Source organism: Rhipicephalus sanguineus, chromosome 4 (genome assembly GCF_013339695.2).
Source record: "Rhipicephalus sanguineus isolate Rsan-2018 chromosome 4, BIME_Rsan_1.4, whole genome shotgun sequence".
Taxonomy (NCBI): Eukaryota; Metazoa; Arthropoda; class Arachnida; order Ixodida; family Ixodidae; genus Rhipicephalus; species Rhipicephalus sanguineus.
The window spans coordinates 7,491,151-7,511,390 of NC_051179.1; the positions used below are offsets into that span (position 1 = coordinate 7,491,151).

The window sequence follows — 20,240 nt, forward strand, 5'->3', positions numbered from 1 at the left end:
TCGAAATTTTGAATATTCGCACACCCCTAGGTATTAGCGTAGTAGCAGCAGCGGGGGTCGAGCATACTGATGCTGCGCTCGAATGGTTAGCGAAGGAATGATGACTTCCGAGCTTGGCAGCTTGGGTTTGTAGCCACCGTTGGTGACCTAATAAGCCTCTGGTGATGCTACGGTGGCGCTGTCCCTTATCGCAGGCGTGGTGCAGCATGCAGCCGTGTCACGCCGGGCTAGCTAGTGACGAGGCGGAGGCGGCGCCGGTTTGTGAGCAGTGTGTAGCCACAGTCGTGCTTGTCTCTCTCTCTCTCTCTCTTTTTTTTGTAATCGTCAACATAGAGCGTGCTACAGTTTTATCATTAAAATGTGGTAGGAATATCTTCATGAGAATTTTTATTTTTGAACCCACGAAATCAGGTGCTCGTAAGATTCATGTAAATACTTTACTTGAAGACATACACTCAGACCTCGATATAACGAACACTGATATCACGAATTATTGTTTATAACAAAGTAAATGAAGAATAGTCTTGCCATAGCTACAGTGCTACAAATAAATGTTTATAACGAAATTTCGGATATAACGAAGTTATTTTCGTGGCAAATGTGACTTTGTTATAATGAGGTTTGAGTGTAGTTTTTATCAAGCTGAGCCAAACAAATGCTTTTTCTTGTCGTCTCGCCCCCATTGTAAGCCTACTACATTCAGTGTTTTCAGGAAACATACAGTATAACCTCGTTACAACAGACATTCGGATATTGCATACCAATTTGCGGCGTTATGCTGACCTCCGTATTTGTTCCATTGATTGAGCTTCGTTTACAACGGATTCTGGTATAACTGACATTCGGATATAATTGACTAAAATGTCAGGCCAGCAAGGTGGTCAGCACTCCTTTAGAGCGGACTTTTCTACAACGGACATACCAAATTCAATAACTTCCGATTTCAAACATCGCTTAGCATACTTTCGGGATGGGAACAGCGCGCCGCGGATATCGAAGTTCCGATGTAAGAACAAAGGCCGCCGATCTCCGTTCTGTCAATGATCGGTTATGCCTGGCCATGGCAACAAAAAATTGGAGCGCAGCATGCTTGGTCTTGCGTTTTGGGACGCTGGCGTGCGGAATTGCTAGCCGCTGCCACCGCTTCTCTGAGCAGTCGCTTCGCGGCGAGCTTGGCGGGTGGGGTCCGCTGCCGATGCGCGAAATGCCCATCCGCAGTTCTGAGGAGCCAGCGGGCGATGTGATTTGTTGCTTGCGTTGAAGCACATTGCGACTTCTTCGCTTTCACATGTCCACTAGTGCAATGTTCTTGCCCACAAAGTTCGGATTTGTCTCGTACATCAGCAGCGTGAGCGGAGTTAGGCCTAGCCACGACATCAAGTAGAAAGCTCAGTTGCAGTGTGCGTGGCCGCGGTACCTGTCATGAGTAAAGGGGTACGGGGCACGTGCCGGACGGCGGAATGCGTCGATGGTGTGCGCAGCACAGAAAAGTACCCGATGGTGTGCATTCCCGCCACGTCCACGCACGCCATTGGCTGGAGAAAGGCGCGTACCACACAACCCGAGCCGTGGAGAAAGACCACAGGACAAGTGAAAGTCATTGTTCGGTGGAGTTGGCGAAGAGCAAGGTGGTGCAAGCCAGCATCGCGCCCGCGACTGGAACAGCAGGGCCCAGTTCTGGAGACAGCGCTGCGAGAGGCCTGGGAGGGTGCCCATCGACCTTGGTGTCTACTGAGCAAGGCTTCCCGAACTTGTGGTAGCCTCATCGCAGCAGTTCTCGAGGCACCTGCGGCACTACCCCGGTTCAACAAGATGACGGCAACCCACCGACAATCACCAGAGAGCCACGTCGACAGTTCGAGCCAGTGGCACTGAGGAGAGGCCGAGGGTTAGGCCTAACCGAACGAGACCAACCTTTTCGACGAAAGACCGGAGGGTCACCGATGAGGACGACCAGCGAGGCAGTATATCGACAACGACGACTCTAAGACGTCGACAGGAGCTGCGATGACGGGAGGGAACGTCGACTTTGGAACCGAATCGAGGCAGCGAACAATACGCAGTAAGAATGTTCGATTCGTAGAGCGACAGACTGAAACGCCATAGGGAACCCAAGCTCAAGTTTGCGGCGCGACGACAGCGCCGCGCCAGCCGCGCTGCGGCTCTGTCGGAAAGCTCTGAACCTTCGCGCGGCCGACTCAGCGCCTTTCACGGTAGCGGTAGCGCACGCATTCTTCTCTCGGTGCGGGTAACTGGGAGGCCGTCATCTGGGTACGTTGAACCGAAAGGCTTGCTGTGCGAAGCTGCACACTTCCACGATGGCAGAAGCGACCCCGCGGAAGCGCAAGCGTGGTCCGAAGTATTGCGGTTTAGTGGCCAGCCACAACAGTGCAGACAAGGCACACGATTCACGTGTTAAACTGTATCGGTTCCCGGACGTGTCGCACGAGAAATAAAGGCGGCAAGCGTGGATAGCTGACAGCGCTGTCTCGCCTTCTATTTTGGCTGTCTGAGTTCATCGCTTTCGTTCGTTCCGACTACCTGAATCGGTAAGTAACGGGGCGCATGCACGCAGCGACTACAGTAATGATTACTCGCTGTCTTCTCGCATTGTTAAAGTCCAGTTACGGTTGTAGGTGAAGCAACTTTGTGTTTTGATTCCCCGTGCTCGTGAGACTTACCCGTCGTTGTTGAACGTTCACATTCGCGTTATATATACGTTAGCGTTGCGCGGTTGGTTGAATTCAACTGAACTCCGCACATTGTCAGAAGTTCGGCGCCTGCATTTCACGCGTCGGGAAGGCTGCTTTATCACGCCGGAACGGACGTCTGTGCATTTTCAGCAAGCTTTGACATCGTTCTGCAGGTTTGCTTTGTTTTTGTCACTTTATTGGGGTGATATATATTTAAGCCGCTAAATATAACTGGCACTTAATACATGCTTTGCAATTGCAACCTTGAAGTAACCACCTTCTGACTTTGTGCGATTTTCTAGCCGCGTTCACGCAACAGGTTTTATACGCCTGTCAAGTCGATATCATAAAAAGAGACTGCAAGCATGACGCGAGAGCCGAAAAAACGAGGCGAGCAGTTCATCTTGCTTCACAGTGGTTGAAGCTCAGCTAGCTGCCTCGCGTCTTAATCGGCGGGTGATTCTCCAGCGGCACGGAGGACTTGACTCTAACCTTCTCAGGAAGCAGTGCCATGGCCGTATAATCTTTTTTTCGCACGCCGCAAACGTTTGTTCACGAAAGTACACGGCTGCTACTTCAAGCATGCCATATCAAAACAACAATCATATGATTCGTAGTCCACGCCGCAGAACATCGATAGCGTGTACGGCTTCATTTCGGAGTGCATGTGGACCATTATTCATCATTAACGTGACAGAATGAGACTTACGTCGAGGTATATGTCCTACACGGTGTAATCGCGACTTGGGAAATGCATTTCGCTTTGAGTCGGGCGTGGTTGTCGTCGATCGTCTGCTCTTCACCGTTAACGTGATTGACGAGCCTTTCTCATTTTATCAAGTTCGCTTTTCAGAAGTGCCAGTCAAGCTTGAAAATCCTTTTGAAGCCGCACTGCACGCGGTACATTGTGAGATGCCGCAAGTGCACCGCGAGAGCTCTGCACGTGCACGGAAGCGAGCGGCAACGCGGTGGAGAGAAGGGAAAACGCTCGCTGATCACGCCCCAGTTTCTCTTTTTCTGCCAGAGATGGCGCTGCCTGTCAAGAGCAGCAGCGCCGCTAAGCGTTGCTTGGGAAGCCTATAGGGGCCAGACGCTCGAGTTAGGGTGAGCTAAGCATAGCTTGAACTTTTTGTGAGTCTTGTACAGCTTAGTATTTTATAATGTTACTTCTTTTTGTTGTACAATTTTGAGTGTGTGTGAATTTTGTTTGCTGTGTTTTGTCAGATAAAGTTTGTTTCCCGTGACGCCACGGTCTCCCTCCTCTCTCTCTCTCTCTCCCAATTCCATTCCGCACTGCAAGCGCTCCCGAGATACGTGACAGTACCCGATGTTTCAAAGTACGTCATGCTCGATTGCAAGTACAGAGAGTTGTCCCGCGGGGGTCTTCGTCATAAGCTCCGTAGTGCTGATAAGAAGTCAACGCTATTACAGTCGCACGTCTGCGATAATTGCGACGAGTGTGGCGCGCTATCATAATCTGAAGATTGAGCTTCCGCTTGCAGCTGCCAAACTAAAGCATTCTAAATTATCGTCAACCCGTGAACATAGTAGCGCAATTTTCGACAGCCACGACCTCGCGACGCACAAGCAGCAGACAACGATCCCGAAGCGAGCATCACAGCAGAAGCAGCCAATCGAAGGTCTCGAATATAACTTCAAACATGTGCTTTTTGTACGCTTGTTACTGAATGGAGGAGCTAGCTGAAACAGAGAACTTCGAACATGGAGAAATGCTCTTTATGACGAGCCCAAAATGGTGGCACCCGGTTGCGCCGTTGTCAAGGTATAATTTTGATACACGCTCTTTTTTTTTGTTATTTCCGCAGTTTTTGCCATGTCGGCAGACGCAAAAGAAATTTTTATAGCACTTCTACGTAGTTTTCTGTGAAGATATTTTGGTATCAGATAGAAAATGGGCTACAAAAACTGAAAATGCAGTTTTCCAAAAACTGCATTTTTTTTTTTTGGTCCCCCGTTAAAAATAAGCCCATGTTTGTGATTCGTAATTCTCTGCGGTTATAACAGACCCATTCAGTGTTTATGTGAAAGTATGTTGTAACAGTACTCAGATTTTACATACTCCCTTTACAACAGACCAAAATTCTCATCACTGTGAAGGTCTGTTGTGATGAGGTTACACTATTTGGATGCACTTGGCCAGTTAGCATGTCTCTTTTTGGGGGCACTTCTGATAAGCCAAACTCCTGATAAGATGAACAGATGACCACGGTCCCTTCAAGTTCGTCTCAACGGGAGTCTACTGTATTCCGAGTTTCTAAGTATTCAAAATGAAAGAATAGACATATATAAACCACATGTGACCCCCTGTAAAGGTGGCTTCACTGCAGCGGAGGGGTGCTCTACTGTGATCACAGCTATTGAGGGAAAATCCGCACTGCCACGAAGCCCCACTTCAAGGTTAAATGAACAAATTACCCTCACATTGATTCATCGTTCTTTAATTTTAAAAGGCTGCTATAGCACTGGCCATGCATTTTCACTGACTCTCGGGCTGCTGCACGAGCGTTCATGACTGGGTCAGTCTGTGAGCAGGTGGCCCATATTCTTACGAAAAAAAGTCCCATTTTCCACAGAAATCGACGGCATTATCACCTGGTTTCTTGCCTACATGGGCAAGGATGTCCACCCTATTATCCCCAATGCCATTGAGCTTGCCCGCTCACGCGAACTGTCCCACTGGGGCGTGCAGTCGGCCTCTAATTTTGGAGATGGTATCCAGCAGCTTGATTCGCTCCTCACCTATAATGAAATTTGCAAACATTATCAATTGGCCAGGCGTAGCTTTCCACTCCCAAACCCGCAGCTCTCGAGGGCCCAGTCACTCGCATTAAGAATGCTGCAAAAGGGTATTTACCCGTCCCCTTTAGTGTACAGCAAGTTTATTGACAGCATAAAGCCGCACTGCCCTCACTGCGACGAGAGACGATGCACGTTACCCCAGAAGCTCTGGCAATGCACGGCGCTGCGCGATGGCGAGCCTCTCATCATAGAGGACGCCTAGATGATGGCAGTCACCAGCTCTGACCGGGAGGTCCAAATTCGGGCTGTCCAGAGGGCCCGCAATTTGGCAGAGGGGCTCGCCCTTCCTGTCCCCACATGGGTGCGGCCGACAATCCCTCTTGAGGAGAATTGGCTCCTCAGAACAATTTATAAATAAATTTCATTGACTGACTGACTGACTGACTGGCTTATATGCTCCAAGTATAGTAAATTTTAAAACGTAATCTATTTTGTAGGTTATCACTTGCATTCTACTGAAAGTCAAGTCTTGCTACTATGTATTCAGAGTTGCTTCCACTTCCCTTTGAACCAAAAAGAATGATATTTGCACATGCCTTGTTTCAATTTGAAAAAAAAATATTGTGCAGGTTAGTTGGGTCATGTCAAATATGATCATTTTTAATTATAATGTGTGTTATATAGCGGTCGAATTCGATTCAAAATTATTCGACCAAAGCAATATTCACTTCGAATTCGCTACGAACCTAGAATTTGCTATTTGCACAAGCCTAAACATAATGTTACATGCATAAATTGGATTATATTTATACTGTGCAACAAAAATAAATAGAAAAAATATGTAAAGCATGTCAAATATGATTTTGTTAGGCTTTTAATGAATTGCAGGTTTTATTGCAGGCTTGGTCCGTGCTTTTTCTTGCCAAGTAGCGATAACTAAATTGACCATTTGACCACTCGTGAAAAATTTTAATTCATACTTTTAATTTTTGCGTTTCTAGAGAATTAATTACCGTGATTTCACCCCATTAATGGAATCAATTGTGTCTTGCCCGCAGGGAAAAGGCCAGTGGTTTTGAAGAGTCCATGAAGTACAAGAAGCTTACCAATGCACAGCGGTCCGGTTTGAACCAGATTCCCAACCGGCGCTTCACCCTCTGGTGGTCACCCACCATTAATCGTGCCAATGTAGGTCCATTGCTTGTTGTCCCCAGTATATGTGCCTCGTTAATGGCAAAGGGGTTCTCTGATCCAAGGTTGTTGCTTGGGCTAAATGCTACATTACAGCATAGACTGCTTGAATAAAAGATGGGAATGGAATCCAACGTAAGGAAGGCAGGGGGGGTGTAGTTTTTCATTTGAAGCATAGTAGTTATGGGTTAACAAGAAATCGTAGGTAGGGGAAACACAGCCTTTGAAACCTAAAAAAAAAAAAATGTGGAGAACTATTTTTCTGAAAACTGCATATATTGGCTGTACGTATAGCAAGCCAACACTCCTGGAATTATCAGTGCCTAATTTATCGTGAAAGTACTTCAAATCGAGTGTATACAGTGCAGACCACTTATAACGTAACCGCATATAGTGCAGGACCGGTTATAATGCGGTCTTTTTCGACTCCCGTTTACCCTCCCATAGAACTGCACGTATACGCATACCGCTTATTGTGCAGTCCCCCAAGATGAAATACCGTTTATAATGCGGTTGCGGGAAAATATTTCTAACAAACGCGGCAGCGGGTGCGGTTCTCAAAGGAGGTACGCCGCTGGGAAAAGAGCGACGAGGTCGTTACGAAGGGCGAGGGCACGCACAGTGAACGAACGAGGGGCGGAGGGAGGAAAAAGACCGCGGCAGCGCTATGCGGGCTCGCCGAGTGGGGAAGGATGGTGGTTGCCTAGGCGACAGAGTAGCCTTTGCATCGGCGGCGGCAAGGCTCCGCGGCAGCTTGCCAGCAGCGCGTTCCGCGTGGAATGCGTGGAACGTACGATCGCGTCCTCATCAAGTGCGCTTTAAAGTAAGTTTCCTGTCGGGAAAAGCGTCGTTGTTATCACACTTGCTGCAGATATCGCGTTTGCTACCTCGTCCGCAAATTGAAAAGTTTTGCGGCTTCATGACGCGAGCTTTCGCCTTTTCTGCCAGTGCGCGGACTTAAACGAGCTTGGCGGGCTTTTGTCGCCGTTGGTCTCCCGGCCGCGAACACAAACTTCGTATAACGCGCGCTGTTCTTGGGTTAGTGCTTGAGTGCGATCTTTTCGACGTCCGACCTTCATGTTGTCTTGGATAAACTTCCCGCGACAACATGCTGAACCGCAGGCTAGGCCTAATCAGCGTTGGTTGCTTTTCGGTAGCGGTCGTGGGCGATAAAAGTTGCGGTTTGGTGCGGAATCAACGAAACTTTTTGCGATGGTTGCACCTGAAGGGACGGGAATTATATCGTTAATGAAAACGAGGGCATGGTTGGCACAAGCGACTCTCTAATGGTGGTTCCGGATTCGATTGCAATGTCTTGGACATCGCGTGCGCGCCCGTGAAATCGAACGATCGGTACCGCGCTCAGCACGTGAAATTTCGGTCGCGATTCGACATGGTTTCTGTGTAATGCGCATACCTCGAGGTGGCCTGAAACGTAGTCGGCGAATTTCCGCGATGGCACTTTGTTTTGTTTGCTTTTTCCCCCGTGTTCATTTCGTTGGCAATGCGGGTCTTTGGCGGTTAATTTTTGAACATGCATTCGGAGATTTAAGTGGTTGTAAGCGCCCCAAATCGCATATGTCAATTATCGGACACGCGAGGCATCATGCTCAACACGTTTTGCGCAAGTGCAGCCTTTGAAAAGGTTGTTTTGGTTATAGTGCGGTACCGCTTATAGTGCGGATATTCGCGACTCCGGCGACTTACGTTATAAGCGGTCTATACTGTAACAAGCAGTGGCAGCTGGTGCACCAGCCAAACAAGCTCGACTTCAAGTGAGCACCATTCTTTCACCCTTCAAGCAACCGGTGCCATCTTGGCTTTGTCTTGTTGCTAATCTCGTCGCTTGATAGCAGAATTGATGTGGCTGAAGCATAATTTGCTTATGAGTAGGGGGCTTGCAGGGACAAGTTTCCCATGCCTCAATGTAAAGCTGCGATTGTACTGCTCCCCGAGGAACGTGTGTGCCATCGGCTGCTGTGCACGATGATGCGGTTGTCTCCTCCCGTGGTCGCTCCATGCGTTGTCTGCTGCAGCCAGTGCTAGTGATTAGTTGGATGCTCGCACACACACAGCTGGCCTTTATGTATTACACTGCGCTTTGCGTTACCATTCGCAACACTGTCAGTGATTCTGACTTCGGTGTGATTGTGGCGGTGCCTGTACGGATAAGCATGAGAAAAGAACGAAGGTGAGATGGTGCCAACCCACGAACACATTACAGTCGAACCCATTTATAACGAACTCGAAAGTGCCGCGAGAAGTGGTCGTCATATCAGTTGTTCGTTGTATATGGACTTGCCCTTTCTGCGCGACCTTCCTGTGGTGCAATCCGCCACATGATCAAAATGGCAATCGTTGCGTTCTGATTGATGAAGGTTTGCCCATCCACCTATTTTTGCACCACTTATTCTAAGTAAGACTTTGTTTTTGTTTACGTGTGCACATTAATTAGACAAGAATAAAGAGCAGAGTTTGTTTGAATGTTTTATTGCCTAAACGTACCATTCATACAGTAAAAATGCAACTTCAATATTTTACATTTTTAGTTGCATACAAAAGTTGCATCCTGATATGCCGTGCAAGTGTAGAAAAATAAGACAAGCAGCATGGAGATCGTAGGTTTCGTCCGCCGGGATCTGAAATAATTTTATCCCGGTGTGGCGTAAAGAATTTTGACACCACTCAGCACAGCACGATATGTGATCACGGCGCGAATCCATTCATGCATCTCTTTTGCTGAAGCTTACAAGGGTTTCACTGAAACAAACTTTACGGTGGTAAAAACGGCCTTTGAGACACCATAGGCCGTAGCATACATGGGCGCGGGACAAGAAACGCCCCTTTTTCGTCGTGAGAGATAGGACCGCGCAGTTCCCGTTTTCCACTCCGGGTGGCGCTCGTATTTTTGCAGTCTCGAACTGCAACCTTTAGGTTCACTTGCGTATTAAAAACTCCGGAGTTACTAAGTAACCTGGTAATAAATATAAAATGGAACAACAACGTTCATTTATGCTCGTAGGTAGTACAGCCCCCCAAACATTAGGATCGCTGTGGTGACGGGACAGAAAAACCGGAAAGTTTCATCCCCCTGGTACTGCCTTGAGCAGCGATGCAACAGCTGCGCCAATTGCGCCAATTTGATACAATTCGTTATTTTTGCGCCAAGCTGCGCCAAAACCGTGAAATTTGTTAAAATAGCGCCACGCTGCGCCAAAATGCCCGACCAGCTTAAAATTTTCTCAGTTGCGCAAGTTTGAGCGAGAAATGGAGGCGGCGTCGGTCATCTGCAGTGTGGGCATCGTCATCCAATACAGACGCGCAGACCCTAACCCTAACACCTTTGGGGAAAAAAAAACTCTCCGCAAGGACGAAGCAATGAATGCGATAGCAACAAATTGTAATGGCATACGAAGTGAGGCTGGCAGCAAACTGTTTTGTATCCGATCTCGCGTAACTCTACAAAACGTTTGTGTAAGATAATACGGCTGCTCCAGGGAAAGATGCTTTTGCTGCACAGTGTCTTCGCATTGAGAGCTCAGTACGTAGCAGAATATACGAGCCGCCCGCTGATGGCTGCCGAGATAGCGCGCGCGCCAGCGATCGCAACCGCGCCCTTAGAATCAAAGTTCACAAAGTTGGTGCTCGAGCGACACCCCCCCCCCCTACCTGCTCTACATGGGCTGCGGCGATCATTGGCCGGGATTCCGCGTGGACTGCCTTGGCGTCTGCGGGCGCGCACTCTGCCCTGGGATGCGTACAGGCGTTGCGGAATCCTGATCTCCTCGAACGACGAGCACTGATGTCTTGGCGATGCAGTTTGCCAAAGTACGATAGTGGTGAGGCCCAGCACAGCCTCATCACGTCACACGGGAGTTACGCGCGTGTGATCTGAGTGCGTCTTGAATAGCCGCTTCCACAATCTTTTCCTTCCCATCGGTTGGCCTGCATCGGTTAGCTTTTCGGTTATACGACCAAGTCTGCTCTAGTCATAATTAATCGCACTCTCTGAGTAAAACCGGGCGCTTTCATTCCACGTCAAAAACTCGCGCAATTTTACTCCAAAGCGCACGGCGCAAGGGTGCACCTGCCCATGCTGTGGCGACTGTCGGCCGTAGAGTGTTCGCTTTGTGGCTTAAAAACACATATCGCGCTTTCTAGGCTACTTTTACCACGAAAGTGTTTTATGCCGTGTTCCACCACGGGCCCACCGACGTACTTCCGTCACAGATATGACGTTGTAAAATAGACACTAACAGATGACAAAGAAAGAAGTACGAGAAAAAAGTGCCAGGAGTCGAACCTACGACCCCTCTCTCCGCAGCGCGCGGCTTGAAAAAACTCGGCCACAGAGTGTGTTCTTCAGCTTACCAACGGGGAGCTATTTATATATACCATTTATCGTTGGCGGTACTCAGAGCTCGGTGGCTTCAGCGTGTTCTTGTTATCACTAACGAGATGGCGCGAAGAGCGCGCTTTAAAGCAGCACTGACATCAAATTTACGCACGTCAAGGTTTTTGCATCCATGAGTAGTTATCTACTCCCTAGTAGCGATTCGCGACCGAAAATGCAACTGAGGGACGAATAGCTATCTGTATTATTGATTTATATTACCGGTATCTAGCACGATTCGAAACGGCCTGCAAGCCCGCCATTTTTTAGCCGCTCCCTCGCAGTCAACTTCAGACCGCGCCCCAGTTTACCACTTGTCCACAGAAAGGAGTGACGTGAGGATCAGCTGCTCAGCTAACATTTCGTCTGCTAGGCGTGCACGTTCAGTCATGCCTTGTCACCAGCGTCGCCGTCGTCGCCGTCAAAAGTAAAGACTTGTGTTGAAGATGACATTCTGGAACTTAGAATCACCGCGATACGCGACGTCGCGAATCATTTTTGCTTCGACCCTTTGCAAAACAGTGATTCAGAAATGGACGCCGTTCCAAGCAGGAGGTGCCCGGGGACGCACACTTGGGCCATACTCGATGGTGTGTCTCAGTTAGCTATATCAGAGAATTTTAGCGTGCGCGGCATTCCGGTATACGCAAAGGGGTCTATGGAATATCGGCATAGCGAATGCACACCAGCGGAGAAATAGAATACGATAGGTTTCTGCAATAACAATTCTGTGCTGGCCAGGTTCTTCTTTGCGCCGCCAGATGGCTCCACCTATCCGGCCTCTCACGGTTACGGCTGCAGTAACCCGGTATTACGCTAGCGCAAGAAAGTCCACGGACGAACTAACGTTCACTATTAACGCTACATGCGTGTTACTTGTTAGCGATGTTATTTATCTATAGGCTACTCCACTTTGGTAGCTTGTGGTCGTGTTGGCGTGTACCGTACGTGTAATGAAACGCCACGCAATTTCCACTTTTTCCGCGCCTCGACGAGCAGGTCCGCACTACGCAGCGGTTCCCCGACATGCTGGCACGTAGTCGCTCCGATCGATTGCACTCGTGCTGTGGAGCACACGACAAATTAGTCGATGCGACTTGATGAGTCGCAAGCACAGACCGGGACAGCAAGGAGAGCCACTGGCTGGGAGTGAGAGCGTCGCCTGGCGTTGGCGCCACAATAAATACACTCAGATCAGCGACGTCACTGTTACTAGCCTATCGTCACTCAGGATGCTTTTGGCGGAATGTATCACACCTTACACGTAGCACTAGTGTCGATGTCGCAGCGTGATCAATCTCCCTTTGAGCTTTTGTACACTGTTTGCCCTCGAAATAAAATTACAGTAGAATCTCGATGATACGATTACGGTTGATCCGAATTTCGTGATGATACGAATTTCAAGAATGTTTTGGACGGACTATGTTATATAGAATACGTTATGATTCGGGATTACACGAACATTTTCTTAAGCCGTCGCGGATGATACGAACGCGCGACTGACGGGCGCACGCGAGCGAGGTGACGCAGTTGGTCTCGGAGGAGAAGATAAGCCACCGTGGCTAACGCGCGGCCGCTGTCCCTTTTCATACCCACTTCCCTTCACCTCCAGCCTCTGCCGGCCGAGCAGCAGCAGCCACTGGCCCTCCTCTTCACACCCGCCTCCCGAAACCTGCCAGGCAAGCCAAGGGAAGTCACATGCCTGACAAGGTCACGTCAGCCATTTTTTTTTTTTTTTTCATTGCTACGCCGTGCTTTCGCGCAGGGCGACCCCATCTGCAAGCCGAATCACCGTCGCCATCACAAGCTGATGCGCAGCAGTTGTGGTTGTCTCAGGTCTGTTCGCTGCTGCCGCTGCCCTGTGCGTTACGTCTACGAGGCCGCTGCATATAAACGTGACGGACGCAAGTTGAGTGCGCACAGGAAGACCGAAGCGTTCCCTGTTCGACATGTCGCGGAAACGGAAGGCCCTTTCGTTTAAGGAGAAAATTGATATCCTGAAGAAGCTGGATGAAAACCCGAAGAAGAAACATGTTGACCTAGCAAAGGAGTTAGGCATAGCACCGTCGACGCTCTGCACCATTGTTGGGCAGCGAGACGCTGTGTTGAAGAATGCCCAGCACTTCGGGGGAAACGTCAAATAGGCGAAGACGGCTACACACGTGAAGCTGGAAGAGGTCCTCCTAACATGGTTTCGCGAAGTGACAGCCGCTGGCATCAACGTGGATGGCAAGGTGCTATGCGAAAAGGCCGACAGCACCGCTTTCCCTTGGGATTGAAAATTTCCAAGCTTCTGGGGGATGGCTCCATCGTTTCAAAGAAAGACACGGACTTGTCTACAAAGTTGTTTTTGGTGAAGCAAAAAAAGTGGATCAATCAGCCGTCAGCGACTGGCTGAACACGCTGCCGGCACTGATTTCTGACTACGCACCGTGCGACATATTTAATGCTGACGAGGCAGGCCTCTTTTTTAATTTGCAACCGGAGAGGAGCTTGTGCGTGAAGGGCCAGGCTTGCCAGGGCGGCCAAAAAAGTAAGGAAAGAGTCACCGTGCTTTTTTTGTGTGAATGCCGGCGGCTCGGAGAAAATGCAGCTGACCGTTATAGGCAAGTCGAAACAGCCGCGGTGCTTTCGATCGGCGGGATGTTTACCTTGTTTGTACAAAGGGAACAAAAAAGCATGGATGACCGCGGATTTTTTCCGCGAGTTCCTCACGTACCTGGATAAGAAAATGGCAGCAAAAAACCAAAAGATTTTGCTTTTCGTAGAGCAGTCTTCGGCCCATCCAAAAGAGACGGCCTTTAACAACGTCACCGTAAGATTCCTTCCTGCGAACACTATGAGCCATCTCCAGCCACTGGACGCGGGAATAATTCGGAATGTGAAACACCATTTCAAAGGACTGTTAGTGAGGCGTCTCCTCGCAAAAATTGATCGCAAGGATGACAATTTGCGGATCAGTCTGCTCGATGCCTTGCATTTCTTGGCCATGTCTTGGGACAATGTGACCTCAGACACAATCGCGAACTGTTTTCGCAAATGTGGATTTAGCACGGGACCGGACGTGGTTCCTACGGGAGTTAATCAAGAGCCCGATGAGGACTTGGTGATTGAAGGCTGGGAGAGTCTGAAAACTGAAGCTTCTGCTCAAGACTTCGTCACCGCGGACGACAACGTTGCGACCTGCGGGTTAAGGTCTATTGAAGACCTGGTCGACGAAGTGAATGAAGTAGAGTCTGACAGTGATGGTGAAGACGTCGACGTGTGTGACCAACTACCGACGACGGCGGAAAATCTTCATGCCCTCGACATTCTACGCCGCACCGTAAGTGCCGGCAGCGTGAGCGACGAAACCGCTACACGGTTTTATTCCTTTCAAGCAGGTCTTCTCGGCGACATCGAGGGCAGGAAAGTGCAAACGAACATTACAGACTTTTTCGGCCGCAAGTAGTTGTGCCCAATAAAGTATGTGTTCATTTTCTTGTTCTGCTTAGCTTGTTATGGCTTATACGAATTCGGGATGATACGAATATTTCGCGTGCTCCCGACGAATTCGTATCATCGAGATTCTACTGTACTTCCACGTGACGGACGCCATTCAAATTTGGCCAAGAAGACCTATGCATACCGAGCAATCGAATGAATGGCACATCTCGACTTTAAAATTTGATGTCAGTGCTCCTTTAAGAAAAAGGGGTTCTGTGGCACTCTGGAAAAACCGTTGGTGTTCCCCAACGCCAGAAAGCTTGAGAACACCTGCTCTGGCAGTTTTGCACAAGAAGGCGGCAGCGGACTGATGCGAAGCGCGTTTGTGTCGTCCTCCAATTAAACCGTACAATGCACTTACAATGGCGGCACTCTTGCAGTAGCATATGCACGCGTTTCACGAGATGGCCACTGCGGCGAGGTTTCTTGGCACCCATGCCACAATGATGGTGGTCCCGCACGAGGTGGTAGCGAACGGCAGTGCAGCGCGCTTTTGTTGTCGTCTGTTAAAGGGGCCCTGCAACAATTTTCCAAGTAGCCATGGAATGGCTTCATTAAAGGAGCTTATTTCTTATGAATCCACCACCGCAAAAATTCTTAGAATCCGTCCGGTACGAGCGGAGTTACAGAGATTTGTTGCCTGCTGTAACTGCTTTCTCTCTGCTAAGCTTCCAGTGCTGAAAGCACTGGAAGCTTAGCAGGGAGGGGTGCCACGGGGGGAGATGGTATGCGCTTCTAGCACTTTTTTCTTCTTCTTTCTTTCTTTTTTTGCTTTTCTCTGAATGCACGGCATACTTTCAGTCCAATTATGCGCATGCAGGCAAATGGTGGCCTTTCACGGTGGCCGCAGTAACTAGAGCACGCCATGTTCAAATCAGCCACTTGTGTGGAACTTGTGTCAGTGACGCCGTAAGTATAATTTTTGTCGAGAGAAGAGGCACCCCTTTTTAGCTGACTTTAAGAATTTATTGTACCGTAAAATTCCTAGCACCCCCCCCCCCCCCAGCTAAGTCGAAATTGCCGGCAAAGGGGGGGGGGGTGCGCTATAATTCAATATGGCGGCAAAATTTTGTAGGATTTGTAGCTTTTCATCGCTTTAAAAATCATCGAAAGACTCCTCCGAGTCGGTTGCAAAAAACAGGTCGCAGCATTCCGTTTGAAGTCCGCCGCGGTCTTCTGGCACCACAGCTACAACATCAGCCAGTCCGCTGTGCAGGTCCCCGTCCTCCGAGCCATCGAGCGCGTTACTAATGCCACATCCCTTGAAGGTCCGTGCCCCTGTCTCCTCAGGTACAGCGGCCCACGCCTCGGCAACAAAATCGAGCACATGTTGCCGCGACGGCTTCTTCAAGTTTCCTTTTGGTGTTCGCCGTGACGTCGCATGTTTTGACAGCGCCTACTAGGCACTGCGTAGTTCCTAATCGGTAAAATTAAGTGCATTGTCCTCTAAGGGGGCCATAGACTTAACATACCAAGTTTGGGGTAATTTTGTTGAGCCAGTGGTGCCAAAATACGATAAATACACTTCGAAATCCGCGACGTCACGCAAGGAGATTTCGGCGGAAAATTAAAAAAATGAAACTTTGAACTTGATTTTCTCCTCTATTAATAAACCTATGATGGCGGAATTAACGACATTAGAGTTCTTAGAGCCCAATTTATCGATCTAAACCAATTCGTTGGTTCTCTTTAGTGTCCCTTTAAGCAAAGGCCTGCTGCTATGTAACTAAAGTTCTTTTGCAATCACAATTTTAAAAATTTTTTTAAGTGTGATGCTTTTTTGTTATTTTTTTCCAAATGTTTGAGGTGAACCTAGTTTCCAAAACCTTTTTTCAATTATTTCATTTGTTTGTTACACGAGCTAGGTAGCTCACATGGTATGTAAAAAGGTAGTGTAATTGATACTAGGTGATAATGTGTTTAAAAAAGCTTTCTCCAAAGGCTGTTGCAGTGTTGTGTGTATTCTAAGGCAATTAAAATATGTACTTGATTCCCCAAGTTTCTCCCAATTTGTGTTTTCAAGCTCCTAGGACAACAAATTTAAATGCCGCCAGCTACTCCAAATCAAGGTTCTTCTGTTCCAGAATCGAAATTTTGTTGCTCCAAAAACTGCTCCCAATTCAGTTTCAGCTGTCTCACCCCTGCGCAAAGCTTGATGCTGCCTGCTATTGCTTTTTTTCCTCGCTGCCATTCTGCCACTGAAAAAAACTTCTGAAACGTGAGCAACCTTGCTTGCAGCGTCCGAAATCTGCATGCGGTGCTCGCCGATCTAGGATAGCAATTAGTCGCGAGTAAACTGGAGCGGGGCATGCGCGAGCGCGCACCCCTCTCATGCTTTAGAAGGCCTGTTCTAACTTTTTTTCCACTTCGTAAGTGCCTCATTTTTACCGTGACCGTGTCTGAAATGTTTGTTTTAAAAGTAGGAGGCTTTGAAAAAAATGGCGAAGCTTGCACTAAGCCGCGCAAGGCTTGAAACAGCAAAATGGGACGATTGTGTAGACTAATCTGGTTGTTTCTAGGTTGTTTCTAGGCCTTAGCTAGATAATGCAGGTTGCTTCTAGGTAGCTTCTAGTTTGCTTCTAAGTCGTTGCTATGGTTTAGCTAGGTGATGCTAGGTTGTTTCTACGTTGATTCTGAGCGCAGAGAGCTTCAAGTTAAACCACTGACAGCCACAGACATGACACAGATGTCCAAACTGCAAAGACAGGAGCTTGCGCTGAAACCAAGCGTTTGCATCTCTCATAGATCACGCACGTCATCGTTGGCGTAGGCCTTCCATCACTTAAGGGTATTCTGGCAGCCGCTGTTGCCTTTCTCGTTCCCTAGTATTCTCTTGTCGTATGTACTCGGGGTCTTTGGCTCGCCGCCGTCGCTTCGCAGCCATTTGTTGGGCTAACTGTTGCATTCTTCATTTTTAGTGGACCAGTGGTGAGGAGTTGGACTTAGCCAATTTTAGTGGCACATACCCGTTTATGATGATGATAGTTTTTTGGTTCGCCGGACAAGGAACCATTTGCTTAACATCTTCGTTGTTCAAATGTTCCCTATACGTGGACACAGTTTCAATTGGTAGCAAAGGAAAATCGTAAGTACACTGAAGTATGGTCGTTGTAACCGACAGATCGTTATATCTGGGATCGTCATAGGTGGGTTCGACTGTAGTATGACATCGCCAACAACCCTATTTTGATAAGCATCTTGACTATCTGGTGAGCAGCGCGTGTGGTATAGGGCTGTTGCACACTTTTAATAAGCAACAACCTAATTGTTCTGCACTGTTTGCAGCCAACTCCTTAAACGGGGGCCACTTTCAGGTGTGCATCACTCTGTGGAAATAAAAGCAGCTCACTGTTGCAGAGTTGACTTAGAGGTACATGCCGCATTTGTGCATGATCAGGAACAGGTGACTAGAAACTCACTGATATGACAGCACCATGGCAAATGTGCCTCTACGGTACAGGAAGTGCAGCGCTATCCCATACATGCATTGAAAGCCTTTAATAGGCAACAGCCTAAACACTTTGCACCACCGTTTGTTGCCCTGTGCAGGGCTGCTAGTGCATCGCAGAGATGCCGAGTGGGTTTCACTTGCAGGAGGCTTGCATATGCCACGTTAAATACTCGCCACTCCAATGTACGGTCAGGAACATAGCGGTTACAGGGAACGCTCTCGCGCACAGAACACTTGTGTGTACAGTACAGTGAGTGGCCCAGTAGGGACGGCTTGAGCAAATAGGCAATGCACTGCATGTAACTAGCCAGGGAAGATCAGTGCCATGCTGCAGCTGGCAGCAGCACCACAGTTTAATGAAACTGTGTGGTTTTTGCTGAGAATCCAATTGTGGGTACAAATGTGCATGCACGTGTTGGGGAAAGCAGACCCCTGTGTAAGCTTGCTTTGTCAGCCGCTGTGTGTTTGGGACCCTGCTATGCTTTTGCAGTGCTCCTTGCCATTGCAAGCACAAGCTTTCACAGTTGTGCGAGAGAGTCTGGATTTTTCTGCTTTTTGGGTATGAAGGAAAAGGCCTCGTATTTGTAATGGGTACTTATACCCCTGTCACACGGGCACCCGTGAACTCCGTTTAACTCCCTCGTCTTTTCCTCGAGGGAGATGGGGTTCATGTCACACGGTCACCATTTCGCTGAGGAAGCTAAATGGAGCTTTTGGTGGAGGGAGTTCGGTAATGACCATTTCGGCTCGATTGAGTACTCTCGTTCCCAGCCAGCTACTACTACGCTGAAAACCGCACTAGCAAAATTGTCCTAATGAGCTGAATTATAATTTAAAAAACTATGCTATTTTTATTGTGTAGCATTTCACGCCCTGTAGTATAAGTTTTAGTTGTATTTTTTCGGACATCAGCGCTTGTACTCTCCACACCAATGCCTCACTATGCCGCCGCTGTGAAGCGTCGTGCCATATTTGTTCTCAGTGTCCGCATCATTCACTGCGGCCATGGTGAGCGCGACCTCCCTTTTCACGTCCTCAGCTTCGTCACTCATTCTGCGTTTTGACAGCAGCCTAGAGCCGCGAACACACAGAATTTCACAGCTCACAACTATATTCTAGGCACTATTGGCCTCGAGGCCCACCACTGGAAACGCCGGCGCCACCGTTGGCGTGACGTGCTTGGCAGGATCACGTGGTCTCAGAGGCCGCGTCGGCTGCTTGTGGAGTGCTGCTGCGTGCTTTGAAAACGAGTTTCAAGTACCACATGCGCTGCGGTCTGTTCAAATATGGATGTTTTCTCGCATTTTCTGCTCAATTGAAATCATTGTAAAGAGTGGCTGCCTCCGAAGGCGACAAACATGGGGCTCTACGGCTCGGTGCCGCAGTGCCGGGCTTAGGCAACGGAGCCCATTGTTAGCCTGCACCGGTAACCGCGGGACAAGAAACTGCGTGAAGCATGGGTTGTAAAGCTAAGAATCGGCAAGTAGCCATCGGCTACGAGTCTTGTGTGCAACAAGCGCTTCCGCGACGAAGACTTTCGTTACTGCATCGGGCCTGCGATGTTCGGTGAGTAGCAGACAGCGCGCACTGAGACGATGACACACGCGCGCTTCCCGCCGGCAAATGACGCTTATCTGCTACAGCATGGAAAAGGCGCTACCCTTTACCACGTGCGATACCATCTCAGAACCCTCCCGTGCGACCTCCTGATCGTCGGCCCCGTGCTCAGCATCCACAAAATCGGCTGCAGATGCGCATGTCATTGTTTAGATACGTTGAATTGAAAAACTCACAGGGTCCCTTTTGCATTCGCCAAAGATGACAAGAAGGTGAAAGCCATCTTCTTCTTCTTGTCAGTCGATGTATTGATTCTCCCGCGCGCCCCTCCTAAAGCGTTCTGCACCTAACGCGGTTTTGCACGGCCTCCGTGACCGATCACGGAGGCAATGCAAAGCGACTATGACGTTGAATACGTCATCACGTGACGTCGCGTTGTGTGACGTCATAATGACGCTACATATTTTGGCGATCTGTGACGTCATGATGACGTCATATGATAACGCCATCACCGATCACGGAGGCAATACAAAGGGACCATGTTGTGTGAATATGTCATCATGTGACATCACGTTATGTCACGTCATGGGGATGTCATAATGAAGTTACAAATTTAGGAGGTCTGTGACGTGATGATTACGTCATATGTTGACCTCATCACGTGACGATTATTTTTTGCTTCACTCGTCTTGACGCCGCGACGGTCAAT

The 20,240-nt window shown here is 48.7% G+C and overlaps 1 protein-coding gene across 1 annotated transcript in view; it reads left to right on the forward strand.

The window, feature by feature from the left end:
- Nucleotides 1–20,240, forward strand: part of LOC119389333 (pre-mRNA-processing-splicing factor 8) — a 619,528-nt gene that overhangs the window by 493,098 nt on the left and 106,190 nt on the right. Inside the window, exon 25 of the mRNA XM_037656539.1 lies at nt 6,512–6,641. Coding sequence (XP_037512467.1) covers nt 6,512–6,641 — 130 coding nt within the window. The remainder of the gene's footprint in view (nt 1–6,511; nt 6,642–20,240) is intronic.